General features: G+C 37.0%; 1 protein-coding gene across 1 annotated transcript in view; it reads right to left on the bottom strand.

The window, feature by feature from the left end:
• Positions 1–25060, bottom strand: part of LOC133643132 (peroxisome proliferator-activated receptor gamma-like) — a 47704-nt gene extending 22644 nt beyond the window's left edge. Inside the window, exon 1 of the mRNA XM_062037541.1 lies at positions 24563–25060. Coding sequence (XP_061893525.1) covers positions 24563–24614 — 52 coding nt within the window. The 5' untranslated portion in view covers positions 24615–25060. The remainder of the gene's footprint in view (positions 1–24562) is intronic.
• Positions 25061–25340: the final 280 nt, after the last annotated feature.

Raw genomic sequence — 25340 nt, 5'->3', positions numbered from 1 at the left:
TGTGTTCTCTATCCGGAACAAATCGCAGTTGTGTCGTCTTTAAATAGTACTAACTTTAAGTCAATTGTAACTTTACAGATGTCGTTTGTATAGAGATTGAACAGTTTTTGGTCCCAGTACTGTACCCTATGGTACACCACAAGATATATTAAGTATTGTATACGTGTGCTCGCCTCGCATCCTGGGATTAAAGGCCTCACCTTTTCTCCTCCAAACATATTGCTGGGTATTGTGGCCAAACAGCTCAATTTTTGTTTCACCTGACCACAGAACCTTCCTCCAGAAGGTCTTATCTTTGTCCATGTGATGTCAGATGAAACAAAAATTGAGCTGTTGGCTACAATTCCCAGCAATATGTTTGGAGGAGAAAAGGTGAGGCCTTTAATCCCAGGAACACCAACCTACCGTCAAGCATGGTGGTGGTAGTATTATGCTCTGGGCCTGTGTTGCTGCCAATGGAACTGGTGCTTTACAGAGAGTAAATGGGACAATGAAAAAGAAGGATTACCTCCAAATTCTTCAGGACAACCTAAAATCATCAGCCCGGCGGTTGGGTCTTTGGCGCAGTTGGGTGTTCTAACAGGACAATGACCCCAAACACACGTCAAAATTGGTAAAGGAATGGCTAAATCAGGCTACAATTAAGGTTTTAGAATGGCCTTCCTGACTTAAACCCCATTGAGAACATGTGGACAATGCTGAAGAAACAAGTCCATGACAGAAAACAAACAAATTTGGCTGAACTGCACCAATTTTGTCAAAAATTCAACCAGAAGCTTGCCAGAAGCTTGTGGATGGCTACCAAAAGCACCTTATTGCAGTGAAACTTGCCAAGGGACATGTAACCAAATATTAACATTGCTGTATGTATACTTTTGACCCAGCAGATTTGGTCACATTTTCAGTAGACCCATAATAAATTCATAAAAGAACCAAACTTCATGAATGTTTTGTGACCAACAAGTATGTGCTCAGATCACTCTATCACAAAAAAATAAGAGTTGTAGAAAGTATTGGAAACTCACCACAGCCATGACATTATGCTCTTTACAAGTGTATGTAAACTTTTGACCACAACTGTATTGCTTTTGTTAGCTAAGTAGGTTAGGTTACTTTTTTTTTTAGGTTACTTGTTTTGCAGCCAGCAAGATCAGGACATCAATTTAAACATACAGAGAAAAGAACATCTTAGATATGCAATACAAAGACCTACCACATAACAAGCACCATAAACATTGCCAAGATCACAAAATAGTACATGTACTCCAAGTTCCCTATAAAAAGGATAAAACATATAAAAAACCCAATCAGATAAGATTTGTGACAAGCCAAAATAAAACACCATAATAAAATAATAGATCGCACCAAAATAAATATAGGCAAAAATTGGTGATACAGCTGATTTAGTTCTGTGATGGCAGCTCGGACAAAACTACATCTGTACCGTTTTGTTTTGCCTCTTGGGACTAAAAACCTGAAAATGGCTGTGTAGGTAGTGAGATACATCAGTTAAAATGGAGGAAGCAATCCTCACTACCTGGTTCTTGTAGAGGGTGGCTGGAGAACTGAGACTCACCAATTCATTTACCTGACACTTTAACAATTTGATTTAGGGAATTTCCGTCCTTTAGTGACAGATGACTGAACCATGAGACCAGGCGGAAGGACATAACAGATTCTATAAAAGCACGGTAAAACATGATCATGATGATCTTGTCAACATTAAAATGAGACGGGTTTTTCAGAAGTACAAACATTGGTGAGCCTTTTTACAAAGTTAGCTTCAAATTTCAGTTGTTGATCAATTATAGTCCCACGGTATTTATACTTCTGCACATATTCAATGACCTGGTTTTTAATCACAGTAGGCTGGGTCACATGGGGTCTATTCCTAAAGTTGATCAGCATATCTTTTGTTTTTGATAAGTTGAGCTGGAGGTAAGACTCATCACACCAGCGTACAAAGTCATTAATAATGGGGCCGTGGCTGCTTTCATCTCCATTTAGCCAACTAACAATTACTGAATCATCAGCATATTTGATGATTGCTTCTAAGTAGCTTCTCAACCACTTCAAGACCTACACTAATTTGTTAATTAAGATATTATAGTTAATTTTGTCAAATGCTTTAAAGTTCATAAACTCTGCAGTTGCACATGGTTTACTATCCATTGCATTGGTAATCTCTTCCGTTATTAACAATGTTCTTTGATAATGTTATGTTGTTTAAAACAACAGTGGTACCTTGCTTTTTTGTTAACAATCCTTTCCAATACAACTTTGTGAATATGTTTTACACATTTACACAGTTGGATGCAACTTTTAGTCACCTTCTTACAAACGACCTATGCTACCTAAGAAGAAAACAAAAATGTTCTTAATGGTCAAACTAGTGTTGTCCCGATACCAAAATGTATTTCGATAATTTTCGGTACCTTTCGATAATTTTCAAAATAAAGGGGAACACCAAAAATTGCATTATTGGCTTTATTTTAACAAAAAATATTACGGTACATTAAACATAGCTTTCTTATTGCAAGTTTGTCCTTAAATAAAATAGTGAACATACAAGACAACTTGTCTTTTAGTAGTAAGTAAGCAAAAACAAAGGCTCCTAATTTAGTCTGCTGACATATGCAGTAACATATTGTCATTTTCCATTCTATCATTTTGTCAAAATTATTAAGGACAAGTGGTAGAAAATGAATTATTAATCTACTTGTTCATTTACTGTTAATATCTGCTTACTTTCTGTTTTAACATGTTCTATCTCTACTTCTGATAAAATGTAATAATCACTTATTCTTCTGTTGTTTGGATGCTTTACATTAGTTTTGGATGACACCACAAATTTAGGTATCAATCCGATACCAAGCCATTACAAGATCATACATTGGTCATATTCAAAGTCTTCTTGTGTCCAGGCAGATATTTCCTGAGTTTATAAACATAATTTAAATTTAAAAAAACGAAAGAAGATGTTATGATGCCAAAAAATATTGACGTGATCATAGAGGTATCGACTAGATACGCTCCTGTACTTGGTATCATTGCAGTTGATGTTAGGTGTAGATACACCAATGGTGGGAGACCAGTACTTTTTAGAGGCGGTATAGTACCGAATATTATTCATTAGTATCGCGGTACTATACTAATACCGGTATACCGAACAACCCTAGATCAAACACTTAGTCACTTGAACTCCGCAGAAATTTTTCACATTCAAAAAAATTCAAGTCTAAAAAATCCATTCAAAACAGCCAAAAATATGAATACATACTACATTTTATAGGTAATAATTATAGTTTTACATTCAGAAAACCATGTGAAATACAATCCAGTAAAATTAAATGGATAAATGAACTTTTAATATCACTTTTATTTTTATTAGCGCGCCGTGGCTCAGATGGTAGAGCGGCCGGCCAGAAACTTGAAACTTAGTGTGAATCCAGCTTCCGCCATCCTTGTCACTGCTGTTGTGTAATTGGGCAAAACACGCTCCCCGTGCCACCTGCACTGGTGTTAATGTAGCTTAAATGTAGACAGTGGGTTTCTCAATGTAAAGCACTTTGAGCAGTGGTGTGACGTCAGGGCCAGCAAGGCCTTCTCTGCTGGCCTAACATAACCAGAAATCATGATCATAATTAAATTTTTTAATTTAATTGACTTTCCCTAAATATCTAAAAGTATTCATATTCTCTTCATGTCATATTATGCTCCTTCCAGTGCTGTTGTTTTTAGTTTTAGTTTGTATCCATCAGAATTCAGCTAGCTTATGTTGCCATGCTGTACCAAATCTGCCTGAGGCCTTCAGAATCAACAATGTAGGCGCCCGTGCACTGTAAGTGAACGGGGACATACAGTTGATAGACAATTGCGATAGCCAATCAGATCACGAGTTGTTGTCAGTAAGGCCTTCTAGCTGGCCTCACGTTGAACGTGACATTTACGCGTCCTGTGATTGGATACTCACCGGGACCGTTAGCGGATGAATTTGAGATCACATACAGTTGATAGACAGTTGCGATAGCCAATCAGATCACAAGTTGTTGACAGTAGCCTATCCAAGTACCCTGATGTTAACAAGACTGTGATTGGATACTCACTTGTCATTCCAAAGTGAGTATCCAATCACAAGCTTCAATTTAGCAGGAAGCAAAAAGTGTTGCACCGTAGCCAGACCGGGATAGCAGAGAAGGAGAACAAAACGTTGATTCGGTGGCAGATATATAATAATAATAATAATAATACCTGGGATTTATATAGCGCTTTTCTAAGTACCCAAAGTCGCTTTACATGTTAAAAACCCATCATTCATTCACACCTGGTGGTGGTAAGCTACTTTCGTAGCCACAGCTGCCCTGGGGTAGACTGACGGAAGCGTGGCTGCCAATTTGCGCCTACGCAAATATATATTTGCAAGGCCATTTTCAAGAAGGATATTTAAAGTGAAACTACATTATGTGAGACGATGTCGGCCAACCCCGGAAGCTAGCTCAGCTGTTCTGGCGATATAATGGGGAGATGCTCACCATTTCCACTCGAATAAGCCGACGACGAGGGGTACCAATGGCTTATAAAGCGTTGAATAGGTGCTGCAAATTGTTAGTCCAATAATTTAATTTTTTCACTTTTAATATGTTTTTTGCAATTTTAATTTTGACAGTACCACATAAGATATGTTTTAATTGCTGATGTATTTTAATAGATTTTTGAATGCACCAGAAAATAACCCGTTTTGTACACTGTTGATGTGCTTCAATCCACAGTAAATGTGTTCCTGTATAGTATTTCTCCAGCAATGGTCATGTGGTGACATAAATGATGGTATTTTGAGATGTAATCTTTGAAGTCGGACATCACTGAAGGCCTAGGTGGGAAACGCACGGCCCGCCACTGGCTTTGAGTAACTAGAGAAAATGTGCCATATAAATATAATTCACTTTACTTCACTTCACTTATGAAAAGACTCTTGTTCGGAAAGTGCTGAGGCCGGGAAATGGAGGGTAAAGGTATCTTCGACATTGTTTATTACCTTCTTTATTAAAGTGCTGGCAAACGCAACTTTCTTAGGTCCCATGGTGGCATATTTTGCAATCGTACTAAGAATAAAAAGTACAGACACTGAGTTACCAAACTGGGATTCATTGTCTACTCTTTTGATTCTACATGATACACTGTTTGTTACATGCAATGTTTGACCATATGATAACTGTGTAGAAAAACCCAAGCAACATTTTTGTAAAAAAAAAGATTCCACTACACTACATGGGGGACGGCGTGGTGCAGTTGGGAGAGTGGCTCTGCCAGCAACTTGAGGGTACCTGGTTCGATCCCCAGCTTCTATCAACCTAGTCACGTCCGTTGTGTCCTTGAGCAAGACACTTCACCCTTGCTCCTGATGGGTCTTGGTTAGGGCCTTGCATGGCAGCTGTCGCCATCAGTGTGTGAATGTGTGTGTGAATGAGTGAATGTGGAAATAGTGTCAAAGCGCTTTGAGAACCTTGAAGGTAGAAAAGCGCTATACAAGTATAACCCGTTTACATATCACTTCACATATAGATACTGTTTTGAAATGACAAAACTTGTAACTAGTGTCAAGACTGTTTGACCTAAGATTTGCGTCGCAATATCTAATTTATTTATGTTTCCCCCAAAGGTCTTTTGGACAAGGTAGACCATCTCATCAGTCAGCTAGAATCAATCATTCGCTGCTGTTTTAATTTAGCTAGTAGGGGGCGAAGTCAAAAACGCGCCCAGGTGAGTTTGACAGCTGGAAACAATGAAGCGCAACAACAAAAAGGCCTTGAAGGTTAAGGAAAAGTGTAACAAAACATATCTGTTCTGTTTGTCTATCTTTGCATCAGCCTTTCCATTACTCTCTCATAAATTACAAATGATTTATATACTTTCATGCAATAAACCTGTCACGCACACTACAGACCATGAGGTGTGTATTTTATCACATAACACAGGTGTGACTGAATGTAAACTATGTCGTGCCAAAGGAAAGAACGCACGCTGGGTGGTTGAGACAGGCACACACAATAGTGTTAAAAAACATATTAGTATTCGGTAATAAAGCACACACATATTGTGTGGACAGGATGTACCAATATATGCCATCTGTGTACCACTATAAATAACCCACACAACAAGTAAAAGTCCCTTCCAGGTTATTTATGATCCACCGGCCACCTGAGAGTTATATTTCCATAATAGGATGGAGCCATCATCCTGTGAATACTGCAGGGAATTACCTGGGAATCAATGCCAATTATAGCTTTTCCTACCAAGACAAAAGCACATATGTTTGTGTAAATTAAGCTGTAGTCCTCTGAGGATGGGCTAAAATAAACTAGGTGAATTACAAGGTAAACATACTGACATGTTTGGAGAATGCAATAACAAACACACGGTTTTTAAAAATAAAAATATTGCTAAAACTGCCCAATCCTTATGTGGTAACACACATTTTTCCCTTTTTTTCACTAACATTGCAGGTATTGTAATGGGGATTCACCTGTTTCGCCTATAAAGCCCCCTAAAAAAAATCCCCAAAACCCTCAACAACGTCTTTTACATGTTTGCTAGTTAATCCGACATGCAAGAGTCGTGTATTAGTTGAGCAAAATAAATTTTGTGTAACAACGTGCTTGTGTTGTACTGTTGATGTTCAGAATTCCGCTGGTCGTGAACGCACCTAGCCGTTCGGTTATTCGGTGGATATTGAGGAAGTGTTGTGTTGTGGGAAACGTGTCTGCGAAACATGTAGACAAGTTACAAGCTGAGCAACCTGCTGTTTGAAAAGAGCATCAAACTCTGTGTGCCTCTAAAGGATACTATGTTACCAGAGAAGGGTAGTAACATGCCACATTTACTCTGTTACAATTAAAAAAGTAACTTTTTGCAATTGTTTTCTTTTCAGAGTAATTTTAATGCAACATACTTTTTACTTCCGCTTTGCATAGTAGAGTTTTAACTTGCACTTACAGATGTAGCGACGAACTAGTTACTGACAGTGGTTTTCTGAAGTGTTCCTGAGCCCATGTGGTGATATCCTTTACACACTGATGTCACTTTTTGACACAGTACCGCCTGGGGGATCCAAGGTCACGGGCATTCAATGTTACGTGCAGTGATTTCTCCAGATTCTCTGAACCTTTTGATGATATTACAGACCTTAGATGGTGAAATCCCTAAATTCCTTGCAATAGCTTGTTGAGAAATATTGTTCTTAAACTGTTCGACAGTTTGCTCACGCATTTGTTCACAAAGTGGTGACCCTTGCCCCATCCTTGATTGTGAATGACTGAGCATTTCATGGAAGCTGCTTTTATACCCAATCATGGCACCCATCTGTTCCCAATTAGCCTGATCACCTGTGGGATGTTCCAAATAAGTGTTTGATGAGCATTCCTCAACTTTCTCAGTCTTTTCTGCCACTTGTGCCAGCTGTTTTGAAACATGTTGCAGGCATCAAATTCCAAATGAGCTAATATTTGCAAAAAATTACAAAGTTTACCAGTTCGAACATTAAGTATGTTGTCTTGGCAGTGTATTCAATTGAATAAAGGTTGAAAAGGATTTGCAAATCATTGTATTCTGTTTTTATTTGTTTGTATTAGAAATTAGAATGCATTTTAAAAAACAAAACATATGTGTTCTTGTCTTACATAGGGATTGTGAATGATACGCACATTTCCAAAAATGTGCAGTTCCCCTTATAACACACGTGAAAACCAATATCGGGGAATACCTGCACAGGGCCACTGTCCAAAAATCGACATATGGATGTGTGTGTATGTGTGTTAGCTGCTTGCACGGAAGCAGCACTTTGCAGAATAATCTGAGGACATGAACTCTCCCCCAATTCCTTTAAATAGTTATGAGTTAATAGTTGATGAGTCCCTCGAGCCTCAAAAGCTTCCTCGGTGGATAAGGGCAAGGAGTGGTGCGTGCAGTCAAGGTCTCTCGCACACACACGCACACACGCACACGCACACACGCACACACGCACACACGCACACACGCACACACACACACACACACACACACACACACACACACACACACACACACACACACACACACACACACATTTTTGTTACCTTCTTGAGACCTCCGAAAAATGCCTCCTTCTTTAGGACCACCCTTTCTAGATATATAAAGATTTGTATTGACATTTATAATATATACATACTATGCAAATATAAAAAAAGCTTCTTGTGAAAAATGTTGGCAATTTTATCAAAAGAGTCGCAATTTTACTCGACAAAAGTCACAATTTTATAAGAAAACTTTAATATGTCGGCAATATTATAATAATCGGAATTTTACTTGGCAAAATTATGACAAAAGTAATAATTTTACTCAAAAAATGTCCCTATTTTACAAGAACAACGAAAAAATTGGCAGTATTGTGATAAAAGTCAGAATTTTGTATGACAAATGGCACCATTTTGCATAAAAAAGTAATAATTTTACATAAAAAAGTATTAATTTAACGAGAAAATATTGAAATATTAAAGCAGAAAGAATATGAGGAATTGTTCCCAATTTTATAAGAAAAAAGTCGACACATTCTGAGAAAAAGACTGATTTTAGTTAATTAATTAATTTTTGGATTTTTTTTGTCTGTAATTGGTTTTTAATCTTCATTATTTACTTCAAGTTATTACAGTATGTCTGTATATACATATTTATTTATCTATTTTCATTAATTTTGGCCAAAGGGGGCGCATTTCAATTTCTTACAAACACTTGTTATTTCATATGTTGACCAGAGGGGAAGCACTTTTAAAACAGACACACAGTCAATTTGAAAAATCCCTCCTTTTTGGGACCACCCTAATTTTGATAGATTTCACCACCGGGGTGCAAATGAGACATTCTCTATTAGATGCAATGGTTTTCCGTATTGGGACCATGATTTATGTCCTAACTTGTCATATGGACGGTACTTTTCCTTGTTGATGTCTCAAGAAGGTTAGAAATACAACAACACACACACACACACACTGTCCTGGTATCATACTAAAATGTATGTACATAGTGAGCTGACGTGCCCTATGTAACAATGAATAGTTTAACCTAGGCTGGTCCCTCCATTCATAACATGGGGCAAGTTCAATTCAGGTCAAAATGTACAATAGCATCATTACAAATTCAGTTTCATAGCAGAAATGTTTGACAGACAAAGAGGGAGTGAGGAGGAGGCAACATGGAAAGAACAGGCTGAGGTAGAACATGGGAAGGGTCGTTCCTGGTTCCTGGAAATACAGGAAAAGTGTGCTGCATTCAAACAATAACACGACAAAAGATGACGCGGTTCTCCCTTGCGCCGACGCACGTGCGCAGATGTGTCATTCTTGAGCCAAACATATAATATTGTTGGTCATAGATATGAGTGATCAAAAACTCCTTGATAGAGGTAATCAATGAGAATATACAGTAGGATCATTGTTAGCAGGGCATGCAAGAGTGCTTGCTGCATGTGGGGAAATATGAGTCAATCCCAAAAGAGGTTTGACCTGATGAGCTGTGCCCTGCTCCCGCATCTTTCCAAATCGGAAATTGGAGCAAAGGCCGCAGTAAATCACCCTGTCTAAATCAAATAGATGATAAATTAAGTGGTTCCTCAGTTTTTGTTCGTAATCCGTTCCAAAAGGTCTAAAGAAGATCCAATGTAACGAATACAAATACATTTTTCCATTAAGAAATACAGTAAATCAAATGTATCCCTTCCAGACACCCACATATATGAACACAAAGCACCTTTTTTAAAGAATAATTAAAGTTTTACATGCAGAAAAATACATATAAATTATGAATGAAATGTTTAAATGAACATTTAAACAATAGAGTTTGACACAAATTAATTTTAGATCGGGGGCCACATGGAGAAAAATCTACTCCCAATTGGGCCGGACTGGCAAAATAACTTGAAAATAAAGACAACTTCAGATTGTTTTCTTTGCTTAAAAATAGAACAAGCACATTCTGAAAATGTACAAATCATAATGTTGTTGTTTTACACTTACATGTTGCGGATTATAGTATTCTACCTTTATTTGTCGTTATTTATACTTTCTGAATAAATCATGTGATAATGTTCATCAGTCAACTCATTGGTGTTCATTTTCGATCTATCAAGATAAAAAAATAATATAAAAATCAAATTACAGGATGTTATTTATGTAGTTTGATCATTTTCCTTGACTGGTGCACTAACATCATGTGGTTTATTTTTTTTTACATATGTAGCATCAATTACAAAGATACACATAATTGCTATTGCGACATCTAGTGGACACATTTAGAACAGCAGTTTCTTTCATTCAAAAATTTCGGCTCATTTTTATACTTAGCAAACTCATCCCGCTGTTCGCGGGCCTGATCGGGCCTTACGTTTGACACCCCTGCTTTAACCTTTTGTAAAAACATTTGTTGGCAAAGACGTCGATTAGAAGGGAGAGAAGAGCCACACTTCGCAGTCTTTGAATTCAATAGTGTTTCTCACCTTTCTCATCAAAGTGCTTGTATTCTTGTATCCAAGAATGCATGGACTGGAATGAGCATGTGCTCACACAAATTATTATTTTTACATCAACTGATACAATCAGGTTCATGCTACACAGAGCTTTACGCCACAACACGTCACACTGTCGTGACTGCGCAATCCGTTAAAAATAGAGAGGTAGCACTGTACTGCAAGTGTTTTTTAATTACATGTGAATGCACCATATTCATATGAGGATGTATTCCATCCATCCATGCATTTTCTACCGCTTGTCCCGTAAATATCGCTAACTAGCTCAAAAGCAAGAAACAACATTACCCAATCTAAACTTGTATAAACACATTACTGATTGATCAACTAAGCTATTTAATTGTGCACATTGAATCTAGAGGCTGTGCTCCTTCTAATCGAGCTTGCAGAATTTTGACAGGAATTGTCTACAACAGGAAGTGAACTTGTGTGACGTCACATGAACCGAAACGCACATCCTGTTTTGCCTTTATATTTCAAAAAACTATCTCAAACCTTGACAAATTAAAACAAAAGAACATAAACATTATTAAACACTCAAATAAAAATAATACATCTCTTAAAATACTTAAGAGTTTCCTCTGCCAAGAAGTATAGTGTCTATATTTATTTTATTTTTGAAATATAACTTTGGTCAAAGATTTCTGTGTGTGTAAGTACTTTTTGAGCACATTCAACAATACCGTGGTAATGATAACACTGATAATTTTGGTCACAATAACCGTGATCATGTAATTTCATGTGGTTATAACCCCTATAATGAATTTAAATGATTATATGTATGTTTTCATTTTAATACCAACAATGATTCACTTCTTTTCACCCTTGAATGGAATACAGGTTAGTTAGTAACTTAAAACACTGCCTGTACGGTTAATAAGGGTTTTAAATTAAGGACTGCCCTAGATTAATCATCTGTCAACCAAAATTACTGACACACGGAAACACACAACCATCTTTTGCAATTGCTTGGCTTTCCGGGATGTATTTTCCATTTTCTTAGGAGTTCCATTTGGGATGGGCCAGTGGGTGTGCAATCACTTCAAAGGGGAACTCCAACTCCTCTAACGTCATACTAGATACTGTTCCTAAACTTGTTTCTCCTCATTATTTAGTGGACTTCTGCTTGGCCAAAATGTACACCTCTCTACTAAAAATAAACCCTTGCATCATCACATACACCTCATTGCACATGGAGGAAATGACTTTGGAGTTTGTCTATGGAAATACATATGTGAGCTGGAGCCTATCCCAGTTATCTTTGAGGCGAGAGGCAAGGTAGACTTTGGACTGGTCACCAACCAATCACATGACAATGACTACGTTTCCATGCACTAAATTAGTCTGATTTCTCAAATAGTTTGTTTTTTTGTATTTTCACAACAACGTGTGAAGTCCAATAATCCGTGCAGTTTCTCTAATGCGACTATTGGTCACACACCATGTGCCTCCCGTACACTGAGGGGTGCTTATTTCCTTTTAACGCGGATTGAATATATTGCTTTTCCGGTTAACCTATGGCGTCACGGCGTCAGACTAGCCTCTGTGGCTCCTTACAAGTTATCTGTGGTACGTGATGTCCGCTGTAATATTGACACAGATTACAAATATTACATCTCTAATGGCTATGCTGATCTTAAATAGCAGGAAGCATCAAGAAATGATCTTAGATTGTGCTACGAACATGACACTACCAAGAATGTATCGGAGCGGATGCAGCTCAGAAGCAAAGAAAGACCAACAGGAGAGTCTTTTTAGAAGGAAATTTCGGACAGAGACTCATGGAAACCAAAACTTTTGAATGTCTCGGAGTTCACTCATAAAGCTCTGTGGATTGATGGAAGGAGTTTAAAATCCAAGATTCATATCAGATCGCCATTTAAAGGCCTACTGAAACCCACTACTACCGACCACGCAGTCTGATAGTTTATATATCAATGATGAAATCTTAACATTGCAACACATGCCAATACGGCCGGGTTAACTTATAAAGTGCAATTTTAAATTTCCTGGGAAATATCCGGCTGAAAACGTCTCGGTATGATGACGTTTGCGTGTGACGTCACGGATTGTGCGGAAGTATTAGGACACCATTGTGTCCCAATACAAACAGCTCTGTTTTCATCGCAAAATTCCACAGTATTCTGGACATCTGTGTTGGTGAATCTTTTGCAATTTGTTTAATGGACAATGAAGACAACAAAGAAAAAAGCTGTAGGTGGGATCGGTGTATTAGCGGCCGGCTGCAGCAACACAACCAGGAGGACTTTGAGTTGGATAGCAGACGCGCTACCGTGAGTATGCAGCTTTCTTCCAAACATTTGATTGCTTGCCCGTCCGTGCGTGCCGCTATGTGCATGTCACGTACGTAACTTTGGGGAAATATATGTGCTGTATGAACTTTGCGGAAGTGAATGGTACTTTGGGATGTGGGATTGAGTGTGTTGTGCGGCTGTTTGAGTTGTATTGGCGGGTTATATGGACGGGAGGGGGGAGGTGTTTGTTATGCGGATTCATTTGTGGCATATTAAATATAAGCCTGGTTGTGTTGTGGCTAATAGAGTATATATATGTCTTGTGTTTATTTACTGTTTTAGTCATTCCCAGCCGAATATCAGGTCCCACCCGCCTCTCACAGCATCTTCCCTATCTGAATCGCTTCCACTGCCCTCTAATCCTTCACTTTCACTTTCCTCATCCACAAATCTTTCATCCTCGCTCAAATTAATGGGGTAATCGTCGCTTTCTCGGTCCGAATCGCTCACGCTGCTGGCGTCCATGATTGAAAACAATGTGCAGATGTGAGGAGCTCTTCAACCTGTGACGTCACGCTACTTCCGGTACAGGCAAGGCTTTTTATTATCAGCGACCAAAAGTTGCGAACTTTATCGTCGGATGTTCTCTACTAAATCCTTTCAGCAAAAATATGGCAATATCGCGAAATGATCAAGTATGACACATAGAATGGATCTGCTATCCCCGTTTAAATAAGAAAATCTCATTTCAGTAGGCCTTTAAAGTAGAAAAACTGCACACCCCTCATAAACATGATGGCAACTACTAAAAGATAAAAGGTTATGTGTGCGTGAAATATGTAAATAATAAAGCTGTGCCTCACTGATGAACATAACTTTGTTTGTTCTTTTGTTAACTTTCTAACTGTTTCTCAAGCGTGAGGCTGACTCTTCTGAAGGCAGAACGTGAAAGAAAAGGAAAGTGAAATCGTTAAAACACACAGAAATGCCGACCAACCGTGGCCGCATGCTTAATGAAGGATAACTATTAGTATCTTTAAACATGTGAAAGGATCTGCTCATAGGACAGAGAACCACCTGTTTGGTTCATTTTTGCATCTGCAAACAAAGAGCTTAGTAACCAGAGAGCTCCAGATGTGTGTTCACAAAGTTGTGTAGCTCGTACAATATGCATTTTGGCAAATTCCGGTATTTATTTTTTTTCCCATTAAGTCAGTTTAGAGTTATTTCAGTGACCATTGCAGGTTCTCACTTAGCCCGCGTGGTAGAACAGAAGCTAAAAATGTAACTGCAACAGTTTTACAACAAGTTTTAGTTTTTATATTGCAGGAAAAATGGTTACATGTCTGGCCTTGGGGGTTAATAATTACATCTCATTTAAAAAATAAAGACATGACCTCTTAAGGCTAAACTAAGTCAACAACATGTTAATGCCCTCTGATAGAAGAGAATCAAAGGTTGGCTTTCTGTAAACAACAACCAATTGTCAGCCCTTAGTTATTGTCTATGTGTTGTGTGTGGCAAACACAATGCAAACAAGTATTTGTGTGAGCCACGTGAGGAGCAACATAAATATACTAAAGTAGGGTATCTCAGACACTCCCTCCATTTATGACCGTACAAAGTCTGAGTCATTCACACACAAACACACGCACGCACACTAACACACACCCACATGCACGCATGCAAGCATGCATGCACGCACACCTCCATTAGAAAATGTATACCCAACAGTTGAATGTATCAATGGAATGTTTAATCTTATACTGCCTCAGCAGAAGTCCAGAGTTCCAACTGTCTGTATGCACCTAGGACCTCCTGAGCTCAGTGAACATCAATAAAATAACTAATCAACTGATCTTTTTCCTATTTTTTTCGATCTTTACAGCACTTGTCTCAAAAATGATGGGCGGTTATCGTGCGTGACATACCACTGGGGACGTTAGTGCACCACACAAAACTTTGGTTAAGCCTGCTTCAAAGGATTAACTCTAACTAATTAATGTTTTGCTTTTTCTTTGGCTTTCTGGCATTTGTGTGTGACAAGAAGAAAATCGTTAAGTAAACTTTTATATCTTCAAAACAGACTGACTTTCCTATGTTTTTTCCTTTGATACAGTGTTTAACATATTCTAATAAGTGTGCACACCCTCATCTTTACAGTTAAGACTAAGTGTTTTAATGTTTTAATATTAACAGTGGTTCACTTCTTTTTGCACCTGCATGGTCGGTTAGTTTGTAGAAGGCAACAGTTTGACCCTGAAATGGAATAGTTTAATGCTTAAAGATGACCTATAATGATTTTCCACTTTTCTGACTTACACAATGTTCGATACTCCAAATACCAAAGCGTCCAATCATAAAGTTCATGTATTTGAGCGTGAGCTCGCAGTTACAGTTTTGGAAGCCTCTGGCCGCAATCTTTTTTAAAGGGGCCCTTTTAAGCAAAACCGACTTTTCTTACCTATTGGTACCTGCTGTTATGTATTTAGGATCTGCATAAATCCTGAAAATTTAAAATCAAACTGAGGAGGCATTGCGGAGATATTTATAAAACAATCTTACCTTCCTTCATACTGCCGGGAAACAATCGTTTGGAATTTGCCCATTAAGTGATGTTTTTATATTTTTACATATGGTTGTGATTTACCCAAAGTGCTTTGCGAGCGTCCGTCATTGTAATCTGACGATTGTGGGGCAGACTATCTCGTACATGCATATGCATCCTCAGCTGTTGCCATTTCTAATATAAAGCAGCCTATAGAGCAGGGGTCCCCAAACTACGGCCCGCGGGCTGGATACGGCCCCCCAGCGTCCAAAATCCGGCCCGCGGGAAGTCCCAAAATAAAAAAAAATAATTAAAAAAATGTTTCTTTTTTTCCTTTTTTTTTTTAATTCTTTTTTTTATTTTTATAAATTTGTCCTTACTAGTCCATTTTCTACCGTCTCCTAGCCACTCAGGCAAATCATATTGTCTAAAAATGCATTTTACCATCGATAACGTGACATGCAGCAAGTGCGCTCTTTAAGTCAATTAGTGCGCGAGGTATATATATGAATAAATACATACATACACATATATATATATACACATATATATATATATATATATATATATATATATATATATATATATATATATATATATATATATATATATATATATATATATATACACACACACACACACATATAGACACATATATACACATATACATATATATATACATATACACATATACATATATATATACATGGACATATACATATATACACACACATATATTCACATTTACATATACATGTACATATATACACACACACACACATTTACATTAAATATATATATATATATATATATATATATATATACAAGTATATATATATATATATGTATATATATATATATATACGTATATACATATATATATACACACGTATATATATATGTATATGTATATATATATATATATATATATATATATACGTATATATATACGTATATATATATATATATATATATATATATATATATATACGTATATATATACGTATATATATATATATATATACATATATATATACGTATATATATATATATAATAGCGCGGCCCCCAGCCAAATTGTTTTACCGCAATGCGGCCCCGGAGTCAAAAAGTTTGGGGACCCCTGCTATAGAGGGCTCAGGATTTTTCCGGATTTCCCACAATGCATTTTCAGTGGCCATATTAGTAAGCTTCATTTGTAAACACGCTCATTGTTGCTCATAATGCCGACGATGTTTGCGATTGTCAACTTCCATAATCGAGGTTGAAGAAATATTACTATCTTTTATCGAATTCCTAAGCGTATTTCTGGACAGACGGAAGCGGCTGAAAAGAAGGGTGAGCGGCGAAGGTGAGCATGGATTGCTGCAATCATATATGACGGGCTATGACGACTTTCTGTTTGTTCGGATCATTTCATTTTAGGTAATTAAGAACATTTTGTAAGTAAAAATGAATCTAAAATAAATGACAACCCCACTTTGCATCAACTTGATGTGCTTGGTCGAAGAACTTTGACAGTAGTTGTATTGATTATGAATGCTGTACTCACTTCTCTCATCCGGACTATAGCCTCCACATAAAACAAAAATGACGCAACATGACAACAGCATTCTCCCAATCACAGTGTGCTGAGATGACCTTAGATTGGTTAGCCATGATTATCCAGAGTTTCAAACTTGGGTCTGATCATTTCTGAGAGTGCATGATTCGAGCCTTGATGACACGATATCCACTGGGTTTACAGATAAACGCAAATGTCACAATCCCATCCACAAACAAACCGGTCATAGCTTTCTAGGCTCTTATCATTTTGAAAGTTTTTAAAAGTGTAAAATGGGCTGAGACAGGTTGGAAAATTAGGTCCTTCACAAAGTCTGAGTATGAAATATCAGGAAAGACGTCATGGTCTCTGCTCCACTGAGACTTGTTGATGGGGTAAGGATCCTCACACCCAATTACGGCTGTTTTCTCCTTATAACGACATAAGGACTTCTTATCACTTGACACAGTATTTCTCCATTGTATCACAGCCCGTGCAATGTTATTTTCCAAGGAATAGTTTGTAAATATGACGTGTAACACTATCGTGAATGATGACGCTTGCCTCTCAATATGGCTGCCGGCAATGCATTGTGGGATACTTAGCCAAAAATCCAAAGCCCTCTATAGTTCAAACTTAAGAAAAGTCAGAAAGCAGCTTGAAAACGGTCTGTACAACATAATGTATGCAAAATTTCGCCCAAACAACCACCTATACATGTTGTGTAGACCACAAATAAGTGTTTTAAATGTAGAAAAATAATCATAATATGACATTTTTAACAGTGGATACAGTGTGGCCGTACTGTGGAACCTCAATTTACGAACTTAAAATGTTCTTGAACTTGGTTCGCAATCCGAAAAGTTTGTATGGTAAGAAACAATGTAAACATGAATCATTGGTTCTAACCTCGACAAAAGTCTTTAGTTTATTTAAAAAAAAGCTCAATTTGAATACACTGTATTGTGTATATATACTGTATATATATATATATCAAACCAACAAAACAAGCGGGTAATGGCTCAACAATCTCTTTTTTGTCCAAACAATACAACAGCCAGCTTAAACTTCAATGCGTGCGCACACACAAAAGTCTCTTTGCTTTTGGTACGCTCCAAAACGTTACCAACCATGTTGCTACAATAAAACACAAACAAAGCAAATATTTGTGGAATTTTTTTTAATAGTCTGAGAGTTTGAGAGTTGTGAAAGGCGGTCCTTCATTGACTTGTGTCCCGGGTGTGCCTTCTCTTCAGCTGTATTACACGTCCACTTAGGGATCTTTTTTTTTTTTTAATAAAAAAGGCCGTTAGAGTTAAAAGCTTGCTGCAGTACAAACCCCCTTTGCCGACAAAATCCTCGAAGTGCTTGATAAAAGGTGAGCCTTTTTGCAAATGATAGGTTCGGAAATGCTTACCTGCCAGCAAAACAACACAAGTTTTTCAACCTGTACATGTTGTACATGTGAATATATTTTATTTCCATATTTGCGAGCCAATCCGTGCGCTATTGGCACCGTTGCCACTGCCTACTCTTCGCAAATATGTAAACAGGATGTGGCGTAGGAGCTCCGCCTCTTCATAATGGCTGTGCCCGCATGTACAGGAAGGATGAATGAATAAATGAATGAAGCGTTCGTACGGCGAGACATTGTTTTCACACAGAGGCATAATTGGCTCAATCTAAAGGTTCGTAGACCGAAAAGGTTGCAAATAGAGGCGTTCATAAATTGAGGTTCCACTATTCTTATTTGGGAAATTCTAATATCGGCCAGAACCCCCTTAAAAGGACAAGATCACGGGTCAAAGTGGCCAAAATGAGTTTCCTCTGTCGGGTGACGGGGCTCTCCCTTAGAGATAGGGTGAGAAGCTCTGTCATTCGAGAGGAGCCAGATGAGGTGGTTCGGGAATCTGGTCAGACTGCCCCCCGGACGCCTCCCTGGGGAGGTGTTTTGGGCGCGCCCGACTTGCAGGAGACCACGAGGAAGGCCATGGACACGGTGGAGAGATTATGTCTCCCTGCTGGTCTGGGAACGCCTCGGGGTCCTCTGGGAAGAGCTGGACGAAGTAGTCGGGGAGAGGAAAGTCTGGGTTTCTCTGCTTAGGCTGCTGCCCCCGCGACTCGACTTCGGATAAGCGGAAGAAGATAGATGGATGGATGGATGGACCACTACTTGCGATTTCAAAACAAGTAACCCATCAATTTGTACGTTAAAAATTTAATAATTAAATGCATAGGCAATTGTGTAATATCGCTCAGTATCGGCTGATTTTGCTTTAAAAAGTAAGCAATCGCTATTGCCGATTAATGCATTTTAGTGCTGATCTGTTCTGGGAGATATTCTATTTATTCTTAGTCCTGCGGCTCACAAGCTAGCAGCTAATTATGTGTGTCCATACACAGTGTGGAGCCGCTTGTCTCGATGAAAGCACAATACAGCAGAAAGTAAGCCGCTATTGACAGGAAACGATTAAGTCAGGGGTGTCCAAAGTGCGGCCCGGGGGCCATTTGCGGCCCGCAGCTAATTTTTTACCGGCCCGCCACACATTCTGCAAAAATTGCAAAATTGATAGTATTGCAAAAATTTAAAAAAACATTTAAAAAAAGTGGAACGAGGTGAAATCTAACAAGAAAAAGTTGCAATGTTGACACAAAGCTGCCATGCAGGCTGTTTTTTTTCTTTTGTCTTTGTTTATTTTTCTTTTTTTTGCCATTGCTAAAAGAGAAAAAAGACTAAAAATCTATGTGATAATGAATTATTACTTAAAAAATATCACTTTAAAATGTTTTATGTGGAAAAAATATTGCATATATTGTGTGGTTGCCATAGTAAAACATCAAAGTTTTATTTGACAAAAGAGCATAAAACAAACGTAAAATCGACAGATACATCTGAAGTTGATCTCGTAATTTAAGTGTTAAAAGTTAAAAAAAAACTAACTAAAACTAAACTTTATGAGTGGTGGACCTTTTGGATTCTAAGTATATTTAGTAGGATTTTATTTAACTTTTCACTGTGATTACTCAAAAATATTAAATAATTAAAATCAATGGTGTCCTGCATTATTGATCTTTTAAGGCTCTAATTACTAAATACTTCATATTTCAGTTTTACTATAAAAATCAAAATTGTCTTTGACAGAAAAGGCATAAAACCTTTTTTTTTTATTTTTTACTTTATATCAACCTGAAGTTGATATAGAGATTTACTGTAAGCGTTAAATAAAAAATAATAATAATTTGACTTATTTTTAACATTTTAATGACTGAGACCCTTTAGGGTGCCCGGTAGCCCGAAAGGTTTAAAAAAAAAAAAAATCCATATATTTTGTTAAGGTTTGAAAATGAAAAATATCAAAATGGCCCCCGCTTGCTTAAATTTTTCCGTGTGTGGCCCTCTGTGGAAAAAGTTTGGACACCCCTGGATTAAGTAGATAAATAAGAGTCTATAGAGAGGATAATGTAAGCTATCCATAAATTGGTGGTGTAGACACCAAGGGTGCTATCAGTTTATGATCGATACTAGATTGATTAGATCTATGTTACTTTCTTTAAAAAGTTAAAATTATTTAGTTAAAATTATTTAATCTTTAGTTTAATATAAATATAAATATTTTTTTAACTGTCAATAGCACTCACCCGAAATAAATTAAAACATTTACAGTTAATACAAGTGATTGGTATCGTTACTGGTCGATCTCACTCATGGATGATCGTATCGGAATCGGCAGCATAAATCTCTGATCGGAAAATCCCTAGCAATTATTTATTAATATTTATATATATTTATTGTTATAAGTGGCCCTAAAAAAACAAGTTTGACATCCTTGATATAAAAAAAAAAGTGTCTTAAATGTGGAATAAAATCAACTGCCTCATTTAACTTCTTTGACACTTGATTGACAGTTAAGAGTTTTAAAATATCCTACAAAACATTGCCCGTATTGTAAATGAAGGTTTTATGATGGCAACGGTTTGACCCGGTAATGACCTGTAGGAAAATAAAGAGCTTAGAAATAGTGCAAACTTTGCTCAACTTAGTGGGGTTTGGACGACATGAATGTCAAAGGTCATAAAAATGTGAAAGGCATATTAAGCAACAAGCCGCGATGACCACTCGGAGACATTTTAGAACCTCTCTAAATAAAGATGTCTATAATTGATCTAAAGTTCCCCAAATTTAAAATAGCTGTTACAGCAGTGCTGACGATATAAGCTTTTCTTTTTTTTTTCTCACCAACGCCCGATGAAACCTTCCGACAAGTGTAAACGATTGATCTATTTTTGATCTATTCTTTTCAAAGCATTATAATTAGTATAATTAGTGATTAAAAACTAACATTTATGCAGTGATCGTTTTTCCTTTTGTTAGCTTCCCTTAACTTCTTATTGATGTCATCCGCCAATTTATATAACCTTCCCGAAAGGTTGTGTCCTTTTTGTCCAATTGTCATGTTTTGGCAGTTCGGCGTGGGAGTTTCGACAAACTCCGTTTACATGAACTGGCTGGACCAGCAAGTCTTAATGATACATTTCAGCAAATTGAATAATTGCTCAGTTGAGTAACATCCAACATTCGTGAAACCAACAAAGGAAGATATAAACTATTAGATGTGCCATCCTTATCGACAAGCTTCTCAAAAGGCAAAAATGCTTCATTAAAACTACACATTTCACAAATAAGCCATGTAGCTAGAGGAAAACTTACAAATAATGCAGTCCATATGTGCCCCAAAACTTCAAAATGAGGAGTTTTACCTTCCAACTTAAAAATGAGTACAAACATACATTAAAAAAGAAACAAATAATGGTTACACTGGAAGAAAATCGGAGATAAACCCAGTTGAAAATCTTTGAGGGTGGCCTGAAGGGGGACTTTGCACATTAATGCTCTCACAATCTGACAGATTTGGAGCACACCTTCACCAAATATTGCCAAGTCAAGATGCTATTTTCTAATCAAAAAGACCTAATAATGCCATCAATGCGAATGTAAAAAATATTTTGGTTTTCTAAAATAAGAATATCAAATAGTTGTATTTTTAGAAAAAATATACAAGGGCTATAAAAGGCTTCAGTATGGTCTATTTTTGTACTTAGCTAAGTAACTGCATTTTGGTAGAACACATATTTAAATAACAATAATATTGATTAATTTAATAACTAAACAAACAAATCATATTATTATAGATATGAATACAATTCAAAATGACACACACACACACACACTGTATATGTATAAGTGGGACGGCGTGGCTCGGATGGTAGAGTGGCCGTGCCAGCAACTTGAGAGTTCCAGGTTCGATCCCAGCTTCTGCCATCCTAGCCACGTCCGTTGTATCCTTGGGCAAGGCACTTCACCCTTGCTCCCGATGGGTCGTGGTTAGCCATTTACCATATATATATATATATATATATATATATATATATATATATATATATATATATATATATATATATATATATATATATATATATATATATATATATAAACTGTATATGTATATATGTGTGTGTTTTTTAAGTAACTTTTAATTTAAAACCATGTGTGTTGTCATTTTTCCATTAGAAAAACAAAATATAATTTTATATACTGTAAATTGTTTTTTTCATATATATTTGGCAAACTTTTCGAAAATTTATGATAATATTAAATATCACTTTTCCACCATTTGTGGCAGTAATGACAATATCGAACAAACAGTAGAAGGCTGGAGCTAAAGTCATAGAGAAGTTTCTTAAGTGCAAAAATTATGACTAAAGTGGTGAAGCTGTATTTACGTACATACTTTATGTCCTCGACATATTCATTTATTTTAACACAACATAATTGTATGTACATTTATTTTGTATTCGTTATAAAATTCCTTCTTATGCAGTATATTAAATTAGTACTTATTTTTCTAATCAGCCTGACCTAAGCCTTAGGTTTGTGTGTTAAATAAAGATAGCATAGCACTTTATTGTCTTTGCAATTAAAAAGTTCAAGAGGTAGACAGGGTAGACAGAACAGAAACGCTGATGGGTGGCCACTAGTTGGCGCCCTGTAAAAGGTTATTTTAAACCAGGGGTGTCAAACGTACATCCCGAGGGCCGGATCAGGCCCGCAAACAGGTTTTATTTGGCCCGCGGGATGAGTTTGCTAAGTATAAAAATGTACCTGAAATTTTTAAAGGAAAGAAACAGCTGTGCTAAATGTGTCCACTGGATGTCCCAATAGCAATTCTTTATATCTTTGTAGATGATTCTACATATGTACAAAATAAACCACATGATGTTAGTGATAGATAGAAAATTAACACCAATGAGTTGACTGATGAACATTATCACATAATTTATTTAGAAAATATAAATAACGACAAATAAAGATAGAATACTATTAACCACAACAGGTAATTGTAAAAAAAACAAAAACAACAACAATATGATTTGTACAATTTCAGAATGTGCTTGTTCTATTTTTAAACAAAGAAAACAATCTGAAGTTGTCTTTATTTTTAAGTTATCGTGCCGTGATTTTACCAGTCCGGCCCACTTTGGAGTAGATTTTTCTCCATGTGGCCCCCCCGATCTAAAATGAGTTTGACACCCCTGTTTTAAACTATTATTTTGAACCCGCAAAAAAGTTGTGCTCTGACATTAGTTTATTAGTGTTCAGCCTATTGTGGTTATATTCAAAGGGCTTTATAAATAACGTTATGATATGGAAATCCGAAAGTGTTTTTATTATCATTTTAATAGGGTTGTTTTTTATGTTCTCATCCCCAAAAATATATTTTAAAGGGCAAAAATGTTGCTAATTCTTAGATTTTAATACTTGTTTACTCAAAGTATGAGGATTCTGATTCTTAATCCTAATTTCCTTCTAGTTTTGATTATAGGATAACAAGGACTATTCCCAGTAAAAAAAAAAATCATTTAAGAAACATGTAAAGTCACTTTTTAGACTTAAGAGTTAATATTTCATGTTATCAGTTTGAGAACTTTTTTTTTTGTCTTTCCCTTTCTTTTATTGTAACTGGATTTGTGTATGTTCTGTAACTGGATCTGTGTACTGTTATTTTTGTATTATTTTGTGAATTTTCTTTTTTTTTTTCCTTTCCTTTATTGTAACTGGATCTGCGTATGTTCCGTAACTGTATCTGTTATTTTATTTTTGTTATTTTGAGAATTTTCTTTATCTTTCTTTTATTTGTGGAATTGGATTTGTGTATGTTGTGTATCTGTGTATTATTATTTTACTTTGAACTTTTGAAAAGGACCCCAAGTATACTAACCTGGCGTTTGTGCGTCGGCTAATGGGGATTTTCAATAAACAATATACAATACTTTGCAAAATTTCAGAATTAACATTGACAACTCTCTGTAAATGACTGGATATGCACTATGGTGTGCTTCTGTACTAATCTTATCCATAAATATGTTGTTGTACTTATTTTTATTAGACAATATGGTTAAAACTTTTTAAAAAAAAGAGTTATTTTAGGTTGGAGCTAGTCAGCAAAATATCAGCCACAATTCAGCATCCTGTGTCCAAAATATGATGAGTCATGTGTAACACAGTGTCACAAAGTTGTGTAATACCCACACATGACTCAGCAATTTGTAACATTTAATTACATGAATCCAAAATGACGAGAAATAAATGAAATAAATTAAGACTTACCTGAAAAACTATGCCCAGTTTGATAGTTGTAATCTTTGCCCGGTGTTTGCATGTCAAAGTCCCATTCAAAGTGTGGACCAACACCTGCCCGCCTGACGCTTTAACCGCACCCCCAAAGCCATCCATCACCACCCCCTGTCCGGGTGGAACTCGTGTCGCCCTGTGCCAAGTGAGTAGCGAGCGGGTCGAGTCCGACCAAAGTACCGCCGCTGGAGCTCGGTAGTGTGAAGTGTATCCAAGGCGAGGGCGCGACTGACCTGAAGCCGGCTTCCGTGCCGCCTCGCCGGGGAAGCTGATCCGACAGGAGCCGCTGTACGCCGGTGTCGCCTCCACCACCGGAGCTCGGCTTCAACAACGCCGGAAAGTGTCGCAGCTGCGGCGGCCTCCGGCCTGCCTCTCTCCCCTCCCTCCTCCTCCTTCTTCCGCGGCGGCCGAGGGATCCTGAGGACACACTCGGAGGCGTTGAACCGCCATTAATAAATCACCTTACCGTAACATTACACAATGTCTTTCAAATAACAATAATTCACAATAAATACATGGTTTATTACACTGTGAAATATGTCACGAGTCATTAATTTATCATCATTTAAAAAACGGAATTTACTCTTTTAATGGTGCCTCTCTTACACTGCGAAGCAACGCCATTTTTTTTCATGCAAACAAGCAAGCTAGCGGCTAACTAGCTGGCTAACTAGATGACTCAACAAATGTTTAAACAAAATATAATCACAAGTAAAACATAAATTAGAAATAAATACTGTTTTTTATTTGACAT

Source organism: Entelurus aequoreus, linkage group LG26 (genome assembly GCF_033978785.1).
Source record: "Entelurus aequoreus isolate RoL-2023_Sb linkage group LG26, RoL_Eaeq_v1.1, whole genome shotgun sequence".
Classification (NCBI taxonomy): domain Eukaryota; kingdom Metazoa; phylum Chordata; class Actinopteri; order Syngnathiformes; family Syngnathidae; genus Entelurus; species Entelurus aequoreus.
The sequence above is the reverse complement of the archived record's forward strand: the minus strand, read 5'-3'. Positions and strand labels throughout refer to the sequence as shown.